The sequence below is a fragment of the Aptenodytes patagonicus genome, chromosome 8, assembly GCF_965638725.1.
Source record: "Aptenodytes patagonicus chromosome 8, bAptPat1.pri.cur, whole genome shotgun sequence".
NCBI lineage: Eukaryota > Metazoa > Chordata > Aves > Sphenisciformes > Spheniscidae > Aptenodytes > Aptenodytes patagonicus.
The window spans coordinates 11,333,761-11,350,174 of NC_134956.1; the positions used below are offsets into that span (position 1 = coordinate 11,333,761).

General features: G+C 62.4%; 2 protein-coding genes across 5 annotated transcripts in view; both read left to right on the forward strand.

Annotated features, from left to right (window-relative positions):
- CELSR3 (cadherin EGF LAG seven-pass G-type receptor 3) overlaps positions 1 to 7,694 on the forward strand; it is a 35,564-nt gene extending 27,870 nt beyond the window's left edge. For 2 of the 3 annotated variants that reach the window (XM_076346356.1, XM_076346357.1), the window contains 8 exons: positions 567 to 693; positions 1,339 to 1,452; positions 1,629 to 1,765; positions 1,860 to 1,966; positions 2,796 to 2,969; positions 3,113 to 3,313; positions 3,494 to 4,574; positions 5,271 to 7,694. In XM_076346356.1, the coding sequence (XP_076202471.1) occupies positions 567 to 693; positions 1,339 to 1,452; positions 1,629 to 1,765; positions 1,860 to 1,966; positions 2,796 to 2,969; positions 3,113 to 3,313; positions 3,494 to 4,574; positions 5,271 to 5,298 (1,969 nt within the window). In that variant the 3' untranslated portion in view covers positions 5,299 to 7,694. Of the gene's footprint in view, positions 1 to 566; positions 694 to 1,338; positions 1,453 to 1,628; positions 1,766 to 1,859; positions 1,967 to 2,795; positions 2,970 to 3,112; positions 3,314 to 3,493; positions 4,575 to 5,270 lie in introns of those variants that run through there. The other variant, XM_076346359.1, reaches the window with a different exon arrangement.
- A 2,562-nt stretch (positions 7,695 to 10,256) lies between these two features.
- SLC26A6 (solute carrier family 26 member 6) lies at positions 10,257 to 16,264 on the forward strand. 2 transcript variants are annotated; one of them, XM_076346360.1, is made up of 20 exons: positions 10,257 to 10,308; positions 10,707 to 10,864; positions 11,181 to 11,320; positions 11,418 to 11,528; positions 11,803 to 11,978; positions 12,075 to 12,239; positions 12,368 to 12,520; positions 12,744 to 12,826; positions 12,922 to 13,069; positions 13,174 to 13,287; positions 13,380 to 13,457; positions 13,599 to 13,694; positions 13,818 to 13,924; positions 14,013 to 14,082; positions 14,250 to 14,342; positions 14,445 to 14,549; positions 15,117 to 15,302; positions 15,428 to 15,482; positions 15,773 to 15,894; positions 15,977 to 16,264. In XM_076346360.1, the coding sequence occupies exons 2-20, from the start codon at positions 10,737 to 10,739 to the stop codon at positions 15,998 to 16,000; spliced, it is 2,154 nt and encodes a 717-aa protein (XP_076202475.1). In that variant the 5' UTR covers positions 10,257 to 10,308; positions 10,707 to 10,736; the 3' UTR covers positions 16,001 to 16,264. The 2 variants fall into 2 exon arrangements, with proteins under 2 accessions (XP_076202475.1, XP_076202476.1); XM_076346361.1 differs by lacking the exon at positions 12,368 to 12,520.
- The last annotated feature ends 150 nt before the right edge of the window (positions 16,265 to 16,414 follow it).

The following is a 16,414-nucleotide window of genomic DNA, read 5'->3' on the forward strand; positions in this document are numbered from 1 at the left end:
TCATCTTCCCTCTTCCACCATCGCAGAGTGTCCCTTCATGCATCAGTGTCAGCCTTGCAGCTGCTCTCCTCTCCCACACCTGTCAGCCATGTTAACCCTTCCTAAACTTTGTCCTTTCCTCTTGTTCCTACATCCCCATCTCCACACTGTCCCGCCAGCCTGCCCTCACAACCACCTCTTATGTCTGCTTGGATTCAACACACTGTCCTTGTTGACTCTCAGCACCTGCTTTTTCTTCTCTTACATGCTCATTCTGAGACCTTTCCCTGCTCCCTCCTGGGCCAGCCCTGGAGCTTGGCTCAGCTCTCTGTGGCTCCAAATGACCTGTGTTGTTTGGGCCCCTGTGTTTGCCATGTGTGATCCAGAAGGGAAGGCCCGGGAGTCAGGAGGAGCTGAACCGCTGTGCAGAGATGAGCCCACAGTGCTGGGCGCAGCAGGGAGGGCTGGGCAGGAGCACGCTTTCCCCTCTGGATCTCTGTCTGTGAGCACTAGACTGTAGATTAACAACACGCACTAACCTCTCGGTGTGTGTCTGTGTGCCTGTCTGTCTGTCTCTCTCTCTCCAGCATGACGTTACGGAGCTCCTTTGTTCTGCTTCTAGTTATTAGCACTACCTGGCTCTTTGGCCTCTTGGCTGTCAACAACAGTGTCCTGGCTTTCCACTACCTCTACACTGTCCTCTGCAGCCTCCAGGTAACTGCCCGGCCTCTGCCAGGGGAGGGCACGGGTCAGCCCAGGAGAGCGTCCCTGTGGTCCCCACAGCCGTCTGTGGAGAGTGGGTGTCCCACGCTGAGCCCCCAGCGGTTACTTGTCCCATCCATTGTCACCGCTGTGGCAGCGAGTGGCTCCTGCCAGGCCTTGCTGCTGTACCCGCAGTGAGCGGTGGCACAGAGCAGGAGGTGGCTGCAAGGTGCTTGGTTCAGAGGTGACATCCAAGGGGCAGCGAGGACCATGTTTGGAGGGAAGGGGTCTCCCTGCTCTCAGAGAGCAGAGCAAGAGAGTGGCCTGCAACAGAGGTGTTGGACACCCCAAATGTGTGGCACCCCGCAGACCTCCTGCCACCACCATGGCTGGTGTTGCTGCAGGGGACCCTGCCAGCTGCTCGTTGGCCGCTGCCAGCCAGGGACACACCCCACCCTTTCCTCCCTCACCCATGGCCACCATGGGGGCTAGTGCTGATCAGTGTCGAGGGGCTCTTTGGTGTGTCCCTGTCCTGGTGGCCACCAGGGCCGACACGCTGGGCTCTGGAGGAGCCAGGGAGCGGCCAGGATCTGGTACTGCAGGCGAGCAGGTCAGTCAGCAGCAAGGGGCTGTCTCTCACGGCATCTCTCCCCGCAGGGCCTGGCTGTGCTGGTCCTGTTCTGCGTGCTGAACGAGGAGGTGCGGGAGGCCTGGAAGCTGGCCTGCCTTGGCAAGAAGGGGCAGAGTGAGGAGGCCACGAGGAGCACTCAGGTGGGTGAGAGCAGGAGCAGTCCAGGGCCTGAGGACAGGCTGCCTGCCTGGGACAGGAGCTGATGGGGACGTCCCCACTTCCCTGGGGGGATGGCAGGTGCTGGTGCAAAGGCCATCCCCGGGGCTGCTGCAGCACCTTCTTAACAGGGCATGTGCCTCTCTCCCCACCTTGCCAGGGCCCCAACGCCTACAACAACACAGCGCTCTTTGAGGAGAGCGGGCTCATCCGCATCACCCTGGGGGCCTCCACCATCTCGTCAGTGAGCAGCGTGCGCTCTGCCCGCACCCACTCCAGCCAGCGGGCTTACCTCAGGTAGGGAGCGGCGCGGGGTGCCGGGGTGCTGGGAGCACCTGGGCAGAGCCAAGGGCTCCTGCCGCTGTGACCGTTTGGGCCTCCTGTCTTTCAGAGACAACATGGCGGCGCGTCAGGGCTCAGCCCTGGATCACAGCCTGCTGGCTCACGCCGGCCCCACAGACATCGATGTGGCCATGTTCCACCGTGATGCTGGGGGAGGTAAGGCTCAGCCCGGTGCCCCGGTTTGGGGCCAACCCAGTGCATCCTGAATTAACTCCTGGGTTAAGAAAATCCTTCCTGGTGCAGGCTCTGGCTGTACGGTTACATCCTCCACCCCGTGTTCAGCTGTGACTCCCAAACGCTGTGGATATGAAGAAGAGGCAGCAGCTGTATTGTGTAGCACAGCCTCCTCCTGGACAGGCAGCAAAGGGCATAGCCAGTCTCCAAGGAGCTAGACATGGAGGAGGCAAGGGGGGGGACATAGGCTGTCGCGGGGTTTGTGGGGACACTGAGCTCCCCAGTACAGCACAGGCACTGACCCACTGGAGTGAAACTGGTAGGGCCACCCTTGTGGCTGGGGCTGGGGCATGGGACAGGCGAGCAGAGGCTGAGGGAGGTGGTTTTGCTCAGCCTGGAGGAAGAGGAGGCAAAGGGGATATTACAGCTATTTGCAACTGCCTTACAGGGAGATGCAGCGAGATGGAGCCAGGCTCCTCTCACGGGCACCTGGTGAAAGGGCAGGTGGAGCAGGTGCAGGCTGCTGCTGAGGGGCAGGCAGTGAGGGGTAAGGCAGGCTGTTGTCTTCACGAGGGTGGTCAGCCCTGGGGTGGCTCTGCCTTCCCAGAGGCAGTCAGAGCCTGGCTGGCCCTGCTCTGAGCAGGGGTCAGAGCAGAGACCTCTGGGTCCCTCCCTGCCTCCGGTACTTGGTGGTTCAGTCATTTAACTGGTAGATGCTCACAAGCACAAGTCTGTCCTTCCCCATTTGGGCTGAAAAGCCTCACCCACTTTCATTCCAAATGTCTCCTCGACACACGCTGTGTCCCTACAGACCAGGACTCGGACTCGGACAGTGACCTGTCTCTGGACGAAGAGCGCAGCCTCTCCATCCCGTCCTCGGAGAGCGAGGAGAACGTGCGCCTGCGGGGCCGCTTCCAGCGTCAGTTCAAGCGGGCGGCACACAGCGAACGCCTCCTCACTAACCCCGCCAACACCACTCCCAAAGGCAAGTCCCGGGGGCTCTGGCAGGGGAAAGGGTGAGCTCAGGTCCCTGGGGGCCAGGCCGTGTCTTGTGATGGCTTCAATTGCTGCTCACAGAAATATTCTCTCCCTCTTCCCTGGGGCCTGTTTTGCTGTGTCCTTCACCAGACATGGATGGCAACGACCTCATGTCGTACTGGCCGGCTCTGGGTGAGTGCGAGGTTCACCCCTGCTCCCTGCAGAAGTGGGGCTCCGAGCGGAAGCTGGGATTCGACATCAACAAGGATGCGGCCAACAATAATCAGCCAGACCTGGCCTTGACCAGTGGGGACGAGAACTCCCTCACCCAGACCCAACGGCAAAGAAAAGGTAATGGCCTGGAGCAAGCAGGCAAGGGTGGCCTGGCCTGTCTCAGGTTGACGTGGCCCTGAAGGCTCAGTGTCAGATCCATCTTGTCATGTCCTTGGGGAGGTATGGCTTATCTCCCCCGGCTTTCGTGCTCTTTTCACTTTTGTGCAAAGATTTGACTTCTCTTTCTGTCCGGTGCAGGGATTTTGAAGAACCGCCTCCAGTACCCTCCGACTCTCCAAGGCTTGCCATCCGTCGGCAGGATGACCAACGAGCTGACATGGTACAAGACCTCCACGCTGGGTCACAGGGCTGTCCCTGCCGCCTCCTACGGCAGGATCTACTCTGGGGCAGGCAGTCTATCGCAGCCAGCCAGCCGGTACTCATCACGGGAGCAGCTTGACATACTGATGAGGAGGCAGATGTCCCGGGAGCAGCTGAGCAGACACAACTCAGGAGAGTGCTTGGAAGCCATGCCCAGCCGGCATGGGTCCAGGGAGGAGCTGGACACTATCCCCAGCAGGCATGGGTCTACTGAACACCTGGAAAGTATCCCAAGCAGACACGGGTCTAGGGAAAACTTGGATCTACTGGCTGCTAGGCCCAGTCAGAGAGATCATGGGAACACACTGCCCCGGAGGCAGGACTCCAGAGACCACCTTGACACTTTACCCTGCAGATTTGGGTCAAGAGAGCAGCTAGACTGTGGGCCAGTAAGAGAGGTCTCTAGAGAGTGGCTAAATACATTGCCAAGTAGGCAAATGTCCAGAGACCGAATAGACACATTGCCAAGTCGAGATACTTCTCGAGAACAATTGGATTTGCTTTCTAGAAGACAGCCTTCAAGGGACCAGCTAGCATCGGCTAGACAAACTTCAAGGGAGCAGCTGGACTTTCTCTCCAGAAGATCTAATTCCAGAGAGCCTCTGGACACAGTGCCTAGCAGGCATCCCTCGCAGGACAACCTGGGGAGTCTCTCCAGGAGGCAGCTGTCTAGGGAAAGCCTAGAGCCGTTGTCAAGGAGACAGCCTTCTAGAGAGAACCTGGAGGCCGTTCCCAGCCGACATCCTTCCACTGAACAGTTAGATATCCTTTCTTCCATCCTTGCTTCTTTTAACTCCTCCGTCCTGTCCTCGGTGCAATCTTCCAGCACGCCTTCAGGCCCGCAGACCACTGCCACCCCCTCTGCCGTGCAGACCTCCTCGACGCCCTCCGCAATGTGCCCTTTGATGCCTCGCTCTGCCACCTCCCACAGCATTTCGGAGCTGTCGCCAGACTCAGAGTAAGTGTCCCTTCCTCAGCCAGGCTTTGTTCAGCTGGTCTTGTGCATCATCCGCCTGCCTGGCTTCTTCCCGAAGGGGGGTTGGTTTCGGGGGAGAGAGCTGTGTAAGGGTGAGCCCCTGGGGTGAGTGGCAGGTGTCTCCTGGTCCTGAATAGTGACCAGGCAGGGAGAACCCTTGGGTGCGACAGCTCCGGGCACTTACAGTACAGCACGAGCAGAAACATCTGTGTATCTGAGTCTGCTCACTCTACCAGAAATGATGGCCGTCACTTGTGGCCTGTGGGGGCTCAGGGAAGATGCTTTGTGCAGCCAGGTTGACCTGATGGCTGATCCCCTTGCTCGGTGCTGGCTGTAAGTCCCGAGTGGATGTGTGTGAGGGCCAGGCTGGCTGGAGAGGAGGAGGGGGCCCAAGTCCTACAGGAGCTCTACCTGCCCCAGCCACATTTCTCCCCCGGGACCCTGTCCCAATCTGTCATTTCTTCCCCTCCAGCCCTGCTCCCTGCTGGTACTGCTCCCATCCCATCCCATTCCATCCCTCCTTTCCTCTTCCTTGAACTCGGGGACTTGGACACAGTTGTTCCTGCTCTGACACAGGAGTGGGTTTCTGCCCTGTACCCATCTGGCATAGCTGGGGGAGGCAGCTGGAGCCCAGGGGAGATGCCACAGCTTAACACTGTTTTTCTTTCCTCCGAGAAGAATAACAAGAAATGAGGGCCATTCCTGAGGGGCCGAGGCTGTCCACAAGAGAGACAGAAGAAGCAGGGCCCTTCGCCTAGCCACGCACTGCCAGCTGAGGTTTGGTGTCCCCAGGGGGCAGGGGCCAGAACTGATGGTGGTCAGAGGCCCAAAACCGACCCTGCATTCCCCTGCCCTCCAGGCTGAGGGGCTTGCAGCCCGCACCACCCACCGCAGGGAGCCTCTGGCCTCTCGGCTGCCGCTGTGCTCCCCGTCGCCTGCCCGGTGTGACAGGTATGGCAGGAGCCTGCTCGGGCGAGGGTGGCTTCTCCGCCCCCCGGGGCCGAGCTCTTCCTCTGCAACCCATTTGTATGCAGGGTGTGCGTGTGTGTGCACGGAGGGTGGGCAGGCGCAGGGGGATGGAAATGGAGCCCAGGACGTGGGGGCGGGGGAGGGTTTTCTACCTTTTTGTATCTTTGTAATCAGAGAGAAGAGAAATTTCTATGGTTATTTTTACGGATGGTCTGTTCCCAGGACCTGGAGCATTTGTCTCACCAACAGCCCTTTGCCAGCTTCCCTGGGGGTGGCAGGAACTGTGATCCCAGTGGGCCAGAGGGACAGTGCCAGGCAGCCCTCATGGCTTTGCCAGCACTGCTCTGTCCCATCCCCGTTGCAGGGCAGCTGGCCCCACTGCCCCTCTCACCCTCCCACCATGCAGCTCCACACGTGTCTCGGTGTCGTCCTCCTGCCTGGCGTCCCTCAGCCCCCTGCAGCTGTGCTGGCCCCGCAGCCAGGCCCCCCTCTGCCCTCCCATGGGACCCCCCTTGGGGTTGCCCCCAGTCCATGAGCCAGGACTGTGTGCCAGCGAGAGCACAAGCGAGTGGGGCAGCAAATTCGGCACTAGGGACCCGCTGGGGGAGGAAGCAAGCTTTGCTGTTCAGTCCCTTCCTGTACCAGGATGGTCCCACTCCTGTAAGTGCTGGTTTCCTCCACTCAGCAAATGAGCACCATGTTTTTACCCACTGTATGTTGTACTCTTTAACCTGCGTGTTATAGAGCAAACCTCTGTTCGTTTGTGGGTCCAGGCAAGGAGCTGGATGACCCTGGCCCTGCTCAGCAGCAGGCTAGGCTGTTCCCAGAGCCGGCACTCGCCCTGTGGAGGATTAGCATCCTCAGGAACATGATGTGGCTCCAGTCTCTGTGTCCAACGTTGCCCACAAAAGTTGTATCTAGCTGGTTCCCTGCAAGCTCTGCATACATACGCACAGGACCCTGTGCTCTCTGGCTGGCAGAGGACCCAAGCTCAGAGTGGCCTGGATTTTGGGAGACGGAGATAAACAGCACTTTGCCCTCTCTGGAAATTCAGGCCGCCCTGATGGTTCCTCTGCTCGGCCAGGTGCCTGGCCTCAGGCTCCCACTGGCCCTGCTGCGAGGTGACACTCCTCTGTGCCTACCCCAGCCTCGGGCGAGGGGCAGCCGGCTCGGGGGGCCGGCATGCTCCCTTTCACTTGCCGAGCACGGTGCCTCTGCTCGGCTGCCCCCATGGTGCTCTTGGGGCTGCGTGACAGCATGCTCCTTACTGCCTTACTACCACACTGCTGTAGCTTCTTACTGCAGCCCAGCCTGACATGTTTACAGGAGAGGACTTGTGCTGCTGGCCTCCGGGGAGGCCAAGGCCTCTTGGCTATGTCCCCGAGTCAGTGGGGAGGACATGGAGGGGACAGAGGGGCTGGGTGACAGGGGTGCTGTGGGTCTGGCGGGGTCTGCCTGCCCCCAGCGCAGCCCTGATGAGGCAGGCTTGCTGCTGCCCTTCTCCCAGGGATGGGGAGGGAAGGGCCTGCTGACATGTTTACATGCCGTTTGGGACCGGCACGCAGAGGGAAAGCCTGCTGGCCCCGCGCACCAGGAACAGCTGAGCCCCTCTGTGCTGCCCGTCTTTGCCTTCGTGAACGAACTCGTTTACATGTTTCTCTCTGGCTGTGCAGCACTGGAGCCCTGGGCTGTGCCTGAGCCAGCGCCGTGTTACCCCCTTGGCACCCCGGTGGGTACCCATGTCCTGTCCCTGCCGTGCCATAGGGCCCACTTTTCTGCCAGGTTGGGCACGAGGGTGCTTTGTGTTGGTGCCAAACGGAGAGCAAGTGACAAGTGCCAAAAAAGAAGAGAGCAGCGGAGCCGGTGGCTGTCCCCGCAGAGCTGGGCTGGTCAAGAAGCAGGAGTCAGTCTGTGGCTCGGTCCCTGATTGTAGTGGTGTGGCCTGGGCTCTGGGGAGCATCCTCCTTGGGTTTGGGTTTGTTTCTTTGGGGGGTTTGGTTGGGTTTTTTTTTCCTCTCTCCATCTCCCGATTCTGTGGGCAGGGAGCGGGGAGATGCCCGTGCCCCCCCCCCCGGCTGTGTAAAAGTGTATCATGGAAGCGCCAGATTTGGAAATAAAAGTCTATAAAATGGTGCTGGCCTCTCTGCTGTCTCTCCCTGCGCTTGGGATCCGTGGCTGGGGCTGTGGGCACAGCGCCTGGGCTCGAGGCAATGCTGGGAGGGAGCTTGGGCAGGAGCTGGCAGCCAGCTCCTAGGCTGAAGGGGAGTCGCTGGTCTGGGGCGAGGTGACCAGGTGACAGGGACTTCAGGTGCTGCGAGTTGCTTGAACTTGGCTGTGTCCAGGCCAGTTGACTCAGAGATGGGGTCGGCTGCAGTGGTGCCCAGTGGCCGTAGCTGGCAGGTCTGTGGCACCATGGTGGCTGTGGTTAGCTGTGAGACCTGCACCTGGCAGCAGCCGGCACCCCCGGCCAGCAGCCTGGGGGTGGCCGAGGGGAGAACATCCACTGTCCGAAGGCAGCATGACCTCGGCAGGGCCGATCCGGGCTGCGGGGAAGGAGAGGGAAGCGGGAAGAGGAAGAGATCCTGGTGCCCTCCGTCCCACCCTTTCTTGCTGTTGGCAGGGAAAGAGCAGGTGAGCAAAGCGCAGTATCGATCCACGGCACCCTGAGCAAAAGTCGCCATCGATGAGCATGGACCCTCGGTCCCTCACAGGCTCCTTCCTTAGCTCTGGCCTGAGCCTGACCCAGCCCAGGGCAGCCCCTGAGCAGTGGAGGGCCAGGCTCACGGCGACCCCCGGAGAGTCCTGTGTTGGTGGTGCCGGGAGCCGTGGTCCTGTCCTGCAGCCCTTCCCAAGGCTGGCCTGGGGGTGAGGGGCTGGGGGAGCTGGGGGGGAGCCATGGGCAGAGCAGCTGGCCCGGGGCACGGGTGGGGGGCTGGAGGCTGGGGCACAGAAAGCAGTGGCGCAGGGTGGGGGCCGGGAGCAGCGATAAGGAGGCAGTAAATTGGCACCTGGTGCTATCAGTTGCTACCGAGCAGGAGCCCTGTGACAGCCTCCACTTTGGTGTCAGGTGAGTGGATAAATGATAGGGAGGCAGCGGCTGCGTGCGGACGCCTGTGCCGGCATTGGCGTGCCACTACCTGGCCATGGTGGAACTGATGGGCATGGGGGTGGGACAGCGCGGGACCAGGGATGCAGCTGAGGGGAGCAGGCTCAGCCCCACTGCTGAAAGGCAGCTGAGGAGTCCGTGTGTGGCTGCTGCAGGACCTGGGTCATGCCAACCATGGGGAGAGCCAGGGTGGCCACAGGCTGCCCCCGACCCAGCCAGCCGGGGTGGGAATGAGTCTCTCTAACCCCAGAGAGCACAGTCCTGGGTGTCACCACTCGTGCCACACATCAGCCCCATCCCACCACCCAGGGCACCTGGGACTGCAAGGCGCCTGCCCTGCCTTGCCCTGCCCACCGGCTTCGCCCTGCACCCTGGCGCCAGTCAGCCCAGCCCATGGGTGCCTGCATTTCCACTGCTGTGTCCCTGCAGGCCTGGGCCAAGCATGACTCAGAAATGCTCCAAAACCACTAGCAGTACCAGGCTGTGGCGGAGCCCAGGAAGTTGTGATGGGTTCAGCAGAGCTCTGGTACCTGCTGGGGACCTTTGGAACAAGATAATGGCTGGGTCTGTGCGCTGGGGTAGAGGGGGGCAGTCCACAGGGCACAGCACACCCATTTCCAGCAAGTAAGCAGGGGCCTGAGCCCGTGGAAAATACCTCAGATGCCACGGCTGGAGGCTGTGGGTAACCCTCCTTGCCCCAGGCACGACTCCTTCTCCGGGACATGGGGCAGTGAGGGGGACACCTGTGGGAGCCCTGGGGGCACAGGAGGGTGATGGTGGGACCCCGAGCAGTGCCCCGGGGAGATGAGCACTGGCAGCCCTTGGCAGGAGGTTGGCACCAGGATGTGCCCAGTGGCAAGAAGACCCCTGCCCTGCACCTGGCACGGGCGCTGGGGCACGGCGGCACCCCGGGCACAGCTGTGGGCCAGCGGCTGAGGCTGGCCAGGACAGTCCCCAGGATGGCATGGCCCTGGGGACAGCAGTGACAGCCCTGGGCCTTCCACAGCCAGGGCACCCAGCACAACAGGGAACTGGAGGAGCGTGGCGGGTGCCACACAGCAGCGGGACTGGGAAGCAGGCAGCTTCTCGGCAGGGCAGGAGGGAGGGCAGGAGGCAGGGAGCGGTGTCTCAAAGATCACAGGCAGGTATTAATAAAAGGGAGCAGAGCGTGCATCCGGCTGGCGGCACCTGACCGGCTTGGGCACAGCAGGTAGGAGGGCTGTGGGGAAAGCAGGGACTCGGGCTGGCACAGCCTTGGGCACTCCATGAGCGGCTCATGGATCTGGTCGCAAGTGGGTGAGCATCTCAGGACCGGCTGGGGCCACCAGCTCGGTGAGCCTGGTGGGATGATGGCACCTCTCAGCTTGAGCCCTGAGCAAGGTCAGGCTGCAGATCCATGTGGAGACACCTCAGTCCCACTGTCCCAGCCCTGCTCCTCCCTGCCCGTGGGCTCAGCCCGCTCTGCAGCGCAGGGGGCTGGGGAGGGCGCCGGTAGAGAGATGGCGAGCCTGTGACGCTCACCGGGAGTTGACATTCCTGCTCCCCTCATGTGTAAAGGGACAAAGTCTACGGACGGGGCTGTGGGGTGGCTGGGGCTTTGCTCGGTGGCTGTGGTAGCCCGCTGCCCTGGCTTGTGCCGTGGTATGTGGAGGAGAAGGGTGGTTGGCACCGAGGGGTATTCTGTGTGGGCAGGTGGAGGGGGAGCCCCCCGGAGGCAGCTCTGCCAGCAGCCTCCACCCGTGCACCCCGGCAGGGCAGATGGGGCTGGCGTGGGGCAGGAGCAGGCAGTGCTGATTGCCGAGGCCTTGGCTCCCTCCCTGCCCACAAGCCAGCTGCCTGCCGCTCTCCGGTGCGAGCTGCTGCTGCAGGACTCCCAAAACTCGGCTCACCCCTGGCCTCAGGGCCAATCCTGCACACCTGGCCAGGATGGGATGGCTCTGTGGGGCGAGTGGGGCTGCAGGAGGGACTGCAGGGTGGGTAGGGTGCTAGATGCCCCTGGCCTTGGGGATGTGGCTGAGCTGTCCCTTGTCTCCCCACAGTGGGCTGGCACACGGGAGGGCTGGGCGGCCATGGCGGCGGAGATGGTGCTGAGCCACCGGGTGCCCCACAAGGTGCTGAGTGAGGCCGACCTGGAGGAGGTGGCGCAGCGGAAACCTCCTGCCAAGCCCTCGCTGCGTGGCTGTCTCCGCAAGACCAGGTAGGACCATGCCGGCCGGAGGGGTGTGCCTGGACCCTGCCGGGCACCGTGCGCCCCAGCCCCACTGCCATGGGGAGACTGGCTCTGGCTGTCCCAGTCCCTGTGGTAGACACGGTGCAGACCCAGGGGTTGGTTCCCCCAAGCCCAAACACCCGTGTCCCCACTCTGTCCTCCTGCCTGGACGGACACCTGGCTCCAGATGGACCTGGGGGTCCCACAGGACCCATTGCTTCCCATGGGACCCCGTCCACCCCTGCTGATCTCCCCAAGCCCCCGCACTTGTGCTCAGCCCCAGCTCCTGCTCCTTCCCCACCAGATGCTCAGCCTCCACCGCCAAGTCCCTGCTCTTCCGATTCCTGCCCTTCCTGCACTGGTTGCCCCGCTACCCAGTCAAAGACTGGCTCCTGGGGGACATCGCCTCGGGCTTCAGCGTGGGCATCATGCACCTGCCCCAGGGTGAGCAATGTCATGCCTAGGCTGCTGGGAGCTCCCCGCAGGCAGGGGGCCAGGGCTTGGCCATCCGTGACATTTCTCCCTGCTCCCCCATGTCCAGGCCTCGCCTACGCACTGCTGGCCGGGCTGCCGCCTGTCACCGGTCTCTATTCCTCCTTTTACCCTGTCTTCCTCTACTTCTTCTTCGGGACGTCCAGGCACAACTCCGTGGGTAAGCTGAGGGACCACGTGCTCCCACGGGGATGGTGGGGAGGGAGTGAGGATGAGGGGGGCAAGCAATCTATGGCACAGCATTGCCACATCAGTGGTTAGGGGGGGACCTTTCTTGCCTTTAATTTGCCCCACCAAGAAGGTGGTTGGCCATAGCAGAGCCAAAGCACAGTGGGTGCACTTTGACCCCAGCCCAAGAGGACAGGTGCCTGTGGACCTCAGAGAGGTCCTGGTGCTGACCTTGGGCTCCCTGCCCACACCCTGCCTGTCCCCAGGCCCCTTTGCTGTCATCTCCGTCATGATCGGGAGTCTGACAGACTCCCTGGCGCCCAGTGAGTACTTCCTGGAGTCCGTCAACGGCACCAACACCACGATAGTCAATGAGGAACGGCGTGATGCTGCCAGGGTGGAGCTGGTGGCCACCATCACTGTCCTGACAGGCATCTTCCAGGTAATGGGCCCCAGCCCAGCCTGGCAGGGAACAGGGGTCCGTGGTGCCCCATGGCTGCGAGCTGCGGGGCACTCCTCCTGCCACCTCTCTTTCCAGGTGGCCCTGGGCCTCCTGCAGTTTGGCTTCGTGGTGACCTACCTCTCGGACCCGCTGGTGCGTGGCTATACCACTGCTGCCTCTGTGCATGTCCTCGTCTCCCAGCTCAAGAACGTCTTTGGGGTCTCCCTGGGCGAGCACTCAGGGCCGCTCTCGCTGTTCGTGGTGAGTGGGAGTTTGCTGCTGCCCTGGGACCCCCAGGCACTCACCTGTGGGGCACACAGAGGCCCCCAAAACCCTGCCGGGGAGGCATCTGCTTTCCTGAGCCCATTCCTTCCCCCTGCGTCCTCTAGACCTTCATCGAGATCTGCCAGAAGCTGCCAGAGACCAATGTGGGCACCCTGGTGACGGCCATCATTGCCATGGTGGCCATCTTCATTGTGAAAGAGCTCAACCACAAGTTCGCTGCCAAGCTGCCCATGCCCATCCCCATTGAGCTTGTCACGGTACCCAGAGCTGCCTCCCCATTGAGCTTGTCACGGTACCCAGAGCTGCCCCAGCTCCCTGTGGGGACACAGCCATGGGTGGCCCTATCCCCTCGAGGGTGGGGAGGGGTGGGATGGGGTACCTTGGTGAGTGCAGTTCCAGGGCATGAGTCCCCTCCTCCTCCTCCTCCACCATGGTCCCTGCGCAGGAAGGCTCTGCCTCACTCCAGCCATCCTCCCCCAGATCATCATCTCTACCGGCATCTCCTACGGCGTCAACCTGAACGCCAAGTTTGGCATCTCCGTAGTGGGCAACATCCCCAGCGGGTGAGCAGGGCCAGGCGGTGAGGGTGGCTGTGCCAGGGCACCATGCCACCCACGGGACCCCCCTTTTGATCCCCATCTCCCTGTCTTGGCTGTAGGTTGAAGCCGCCTGTGGTCCCTAAAGTCAGCTGCTTTGGGCAGGTGGCGGGCAACGCCTTTGCCATTGCCGTGGTGGGCTACGCCATCTGCATCTCCCTGGGCAAGATCTTTGCCCTGAAGCATGGCTACAAAGTGGACAGCAACCAGGTGATGCTCCGATGCGCAGGGCCCCTTCCCTGGGTGAAAACCAAGCTTGTACTTGCAGCTGGGGGAAGGCATGGTGGTCCCCCACCGCTTCTCTGTCCCTGCAGGAGCTGATCGCACTGGGCCTCTGCAACTTCCTGGGGGGCTTCTTCCAGTGTTTCGCCATCAGCTGCTCCATGTCGCGGAGCCTGGTGCAGGAGAGCACAGGAGGCAACAGTCAGGTGGGTCCAGCTCCGTGGGGCTGGACCAGGGGCAAGGAGCACAGCGAGTGGTGGGGAGCTCACCTCTTGCCTCCCGCTCTCCTTCCCCTCAGGTAGCTGGTGTCATCGCATCCCTGGTCATCCTGGTGACCATTCTGAAGATTGGAGAGCTCTTCCGGGACCTGCCCAAGGTACATCTGCTCTCACAGCCTCCATGCCATGTCCCACCCCTGTGCCTGTCCCATGGCAAGGTGGTGTGGCAGGGGAACAGCCAAGGACCCTCCCAAGACCTGCCGTCAGCATCCTCACAGCTGCAGGGACTTCTCTCCTAGGCCATCTTGGCTGCCATCATCATCGTCAACCTCAAGGGCATGTTCAAGCAGTTCAATGACCTCCGCGTGCTCTGGAAGTCCAACCGGGTGGACCTGGTAAGGCACTGACCGGCCCTGGGGCTTTGCTCTTGTCCCTGGAGAGGGTTTCTCCATCCTCCCTGAGGCTTGCAGGTGCTGGCAGGGAGGCTGTGCCGCAGCTGACCATGTCCCCCCCTCCAGATGGTCTGGATTGTGACATTTGTGGCCACCCTCATGCTGAACTTGGACATTGGCCTGGGGGCCTCGGTGGTCTTTGGACTGCTCACTGTCATCTTCCGCACCCAGCTGTGAGTACCCCGGGGCTGGGGCCGGTGCTGCGTCCTGAGGGCAGGGGAAGCTCATGGTGACCTCAGCCCCTTGCTCTGCTTCCCGCAGCCCCCACTACTCCATCCTGGGGCGCATCGCTGACACCGATGTCTACAGGGACGTGGCTGAATACCAGATGGTAACAGCACCAGGGGGTGGGAGAACCACCTGCAATGGGGGGGGCAGTTCAAAGCACCCCCAGGGGCTGTTCACCGGTGAAAGGAGCAGGGGGGCATTTTGGGGGAGGGAGGGAAGGAGAGCAGGGGGCTCCATCCCTGGGATAGCACCCTCCCCATCTGCCCCTAGGCACAGGAGGTCCCCGGTGTGAAGATCTTCTCCTCCTCCTCCACCCTCTATTTTGCCAATGTGGAGCTGTACGCCGACGCCCTGAAGAAGAAGGTAGGAGAGCCACCAGCCCCCTGGTGCTCCCCATACCTGCCGCCTGCCGGCACCAGGGTGGCGGTGGGGCGCCTGGGGACACAGGGCTGCATTGTTTTGCAGAGCGGCATCAACGTGGACCGCCTGATCGAGAAGAAGAAGAAGGCCCTCAAGAAGCTGAAGAAACAGCAGAAGAAGGCTGAGAAGGAGAAGGCAAAGAGGCAAAAGGTGCTTCCCCGCTGCAGGGGTCCCCTCTGGTGCCACCCTGCACCGCCTCCCTGCCTGGCTCTGGCCCGCCTGCCCATGCATTCCCCAGGCTCGGTGGCCCGTGGGGCCCCCGTTCAGTCGGGGGCCACCGGGGGCCACTGGGTGAGAAGAGGCACTGGGGCAGGGCTGGGCCACGGTATCACACCCAAGGTCAGCGGGGAAAGCCAGGCCGTTAATGATTAGGTGGCGAGTCATTCATTAGCTATTTGGTGAGTTAATCAGAATTAAGAGTGAGAGCAAAGGCTGACCTGGCACCACCTAATGAGCCTGGCTCTGGAGAGTGTCATCAGGGAGAGGGGTGGGTCCCGGTGCCTCTGGAAAGAGCCCAAAAGTGGGTGAAGGTGCGAGTGAGGCACCCACTCCCGGGGCCACCCACTGCCCATGCCCTAAGGCAGCCAAAGGGCCTCGCCAGGCCCCCCTGCGCTATAGGGCAGGGCAAGCCTGGGGGGAGGTACACTGCCTGGCCAGCAGCACCGCGGGTGCTGCCAGCCCCCGTGCAGTGAGGCCAGGACTCCTTCCCTTCCCCAGGATGCGGAGGACAGGGTTAATGGTCCGGGCGTGGCGGTGATTGAGCTGAGTGGGGCGGAGGACAGCACACCACCCGAGCCCACCCTGCGCACCCTGGGGCTGCCCCAGCCCGGCTTCCATGCCATCATCCTGGACTTCAGCCCTGTCAACTTCGTGGACACCGTCTCCATCAAGATCCTGAAGAACGTAAGGGGCCAGGGGGAGCAGGCAGGCCAGCAGCCTCGCCGAGGGCGTCCCCAGGGCCCTGCAGGGTGGCCTGATGGCTGCTGCCCGTCCCTCTTCCCGGGCGAAACGTTTTCTGCTGTTTGCAGATCTTCAGGGATTTCCGTGAGATAGAAGTGGACGTCTTCGTTGCCGGCTGCCCGGGTGAGGAGGCTCTGCAGAGCTATCAGCCCCAGCTGGGCATGCCCACCCCTTCGGGACACAGCTGCTGGCCTGGGGCTCCCTCCATGGTGTCCCCATCCCCAGGGCTTTCCCAGGGGACAGGTGCTGCAGGTTGTCCCAGGGATCCAGTCTGAGCCCCACAGCCCCTGGCAAGGCAGCTGGATCCCTGGTGATGGCCCCAGTGCCCCTGCAGCGCAGGGGGAGGGAGGCTGGGTGGGGGGCGGTGGGCTCAGCTTGGTGCCATAGCTTCAGATGTTTCTCCCTCCACACAGTGGCCGTCCTCACCCAGCTGGAGCGGGGCAACTTCTTCAGCTCGGCCATCACCAAGCACTGCTTCTTCCCCTCGGTGCACGCCGCCATGATCCACATCAGCAGGGAGCGGCACCAGGCCTCGGTAAACACCCAGCCTCGCTGTCCCCATCACTGTGATGGAGGCGGGGCAGCCAAGCCAACCCCTCCTTGCCTGTCTCCCTTAGGTGGACCTCAGCACCAGAATGTAGCCCCGTTAGAGGAAGACGTCTCCCCGAGGAGCTGGGCAGGCAAGGCGGGCTTTACTGCCCCAACGGCACCAACTCACACGCCCCCAGGCCCGGAGGCTTTGTACCCCCACCAGCCCCTCCGGACTCCGAGAGCTGGGACCCTGCTCCGGGTGCGAGCTCCCCCTGCGATGGAGCTGCTGCAGGCCGAGGGCCCAGCGCCCTGCTCCAGCACAGGGACATTGTGCCGAGGTGCCCGCCGGGAGCCCCCGCGCAGCCCCAGCGCGGGCCTGTCCTGCCGGGCCGGGCCCTGGTTTGGGGGTCGACAGAGGGGCCTCCGGACTCGGCCGGGGGGGGGCGGGGGGGGGGCTGCTCCCGGCAGCGGGTTTGCGTCGCGGTTAAAACTGTGTATCGTTTCTCCGGCTTCGTTTTAATGCA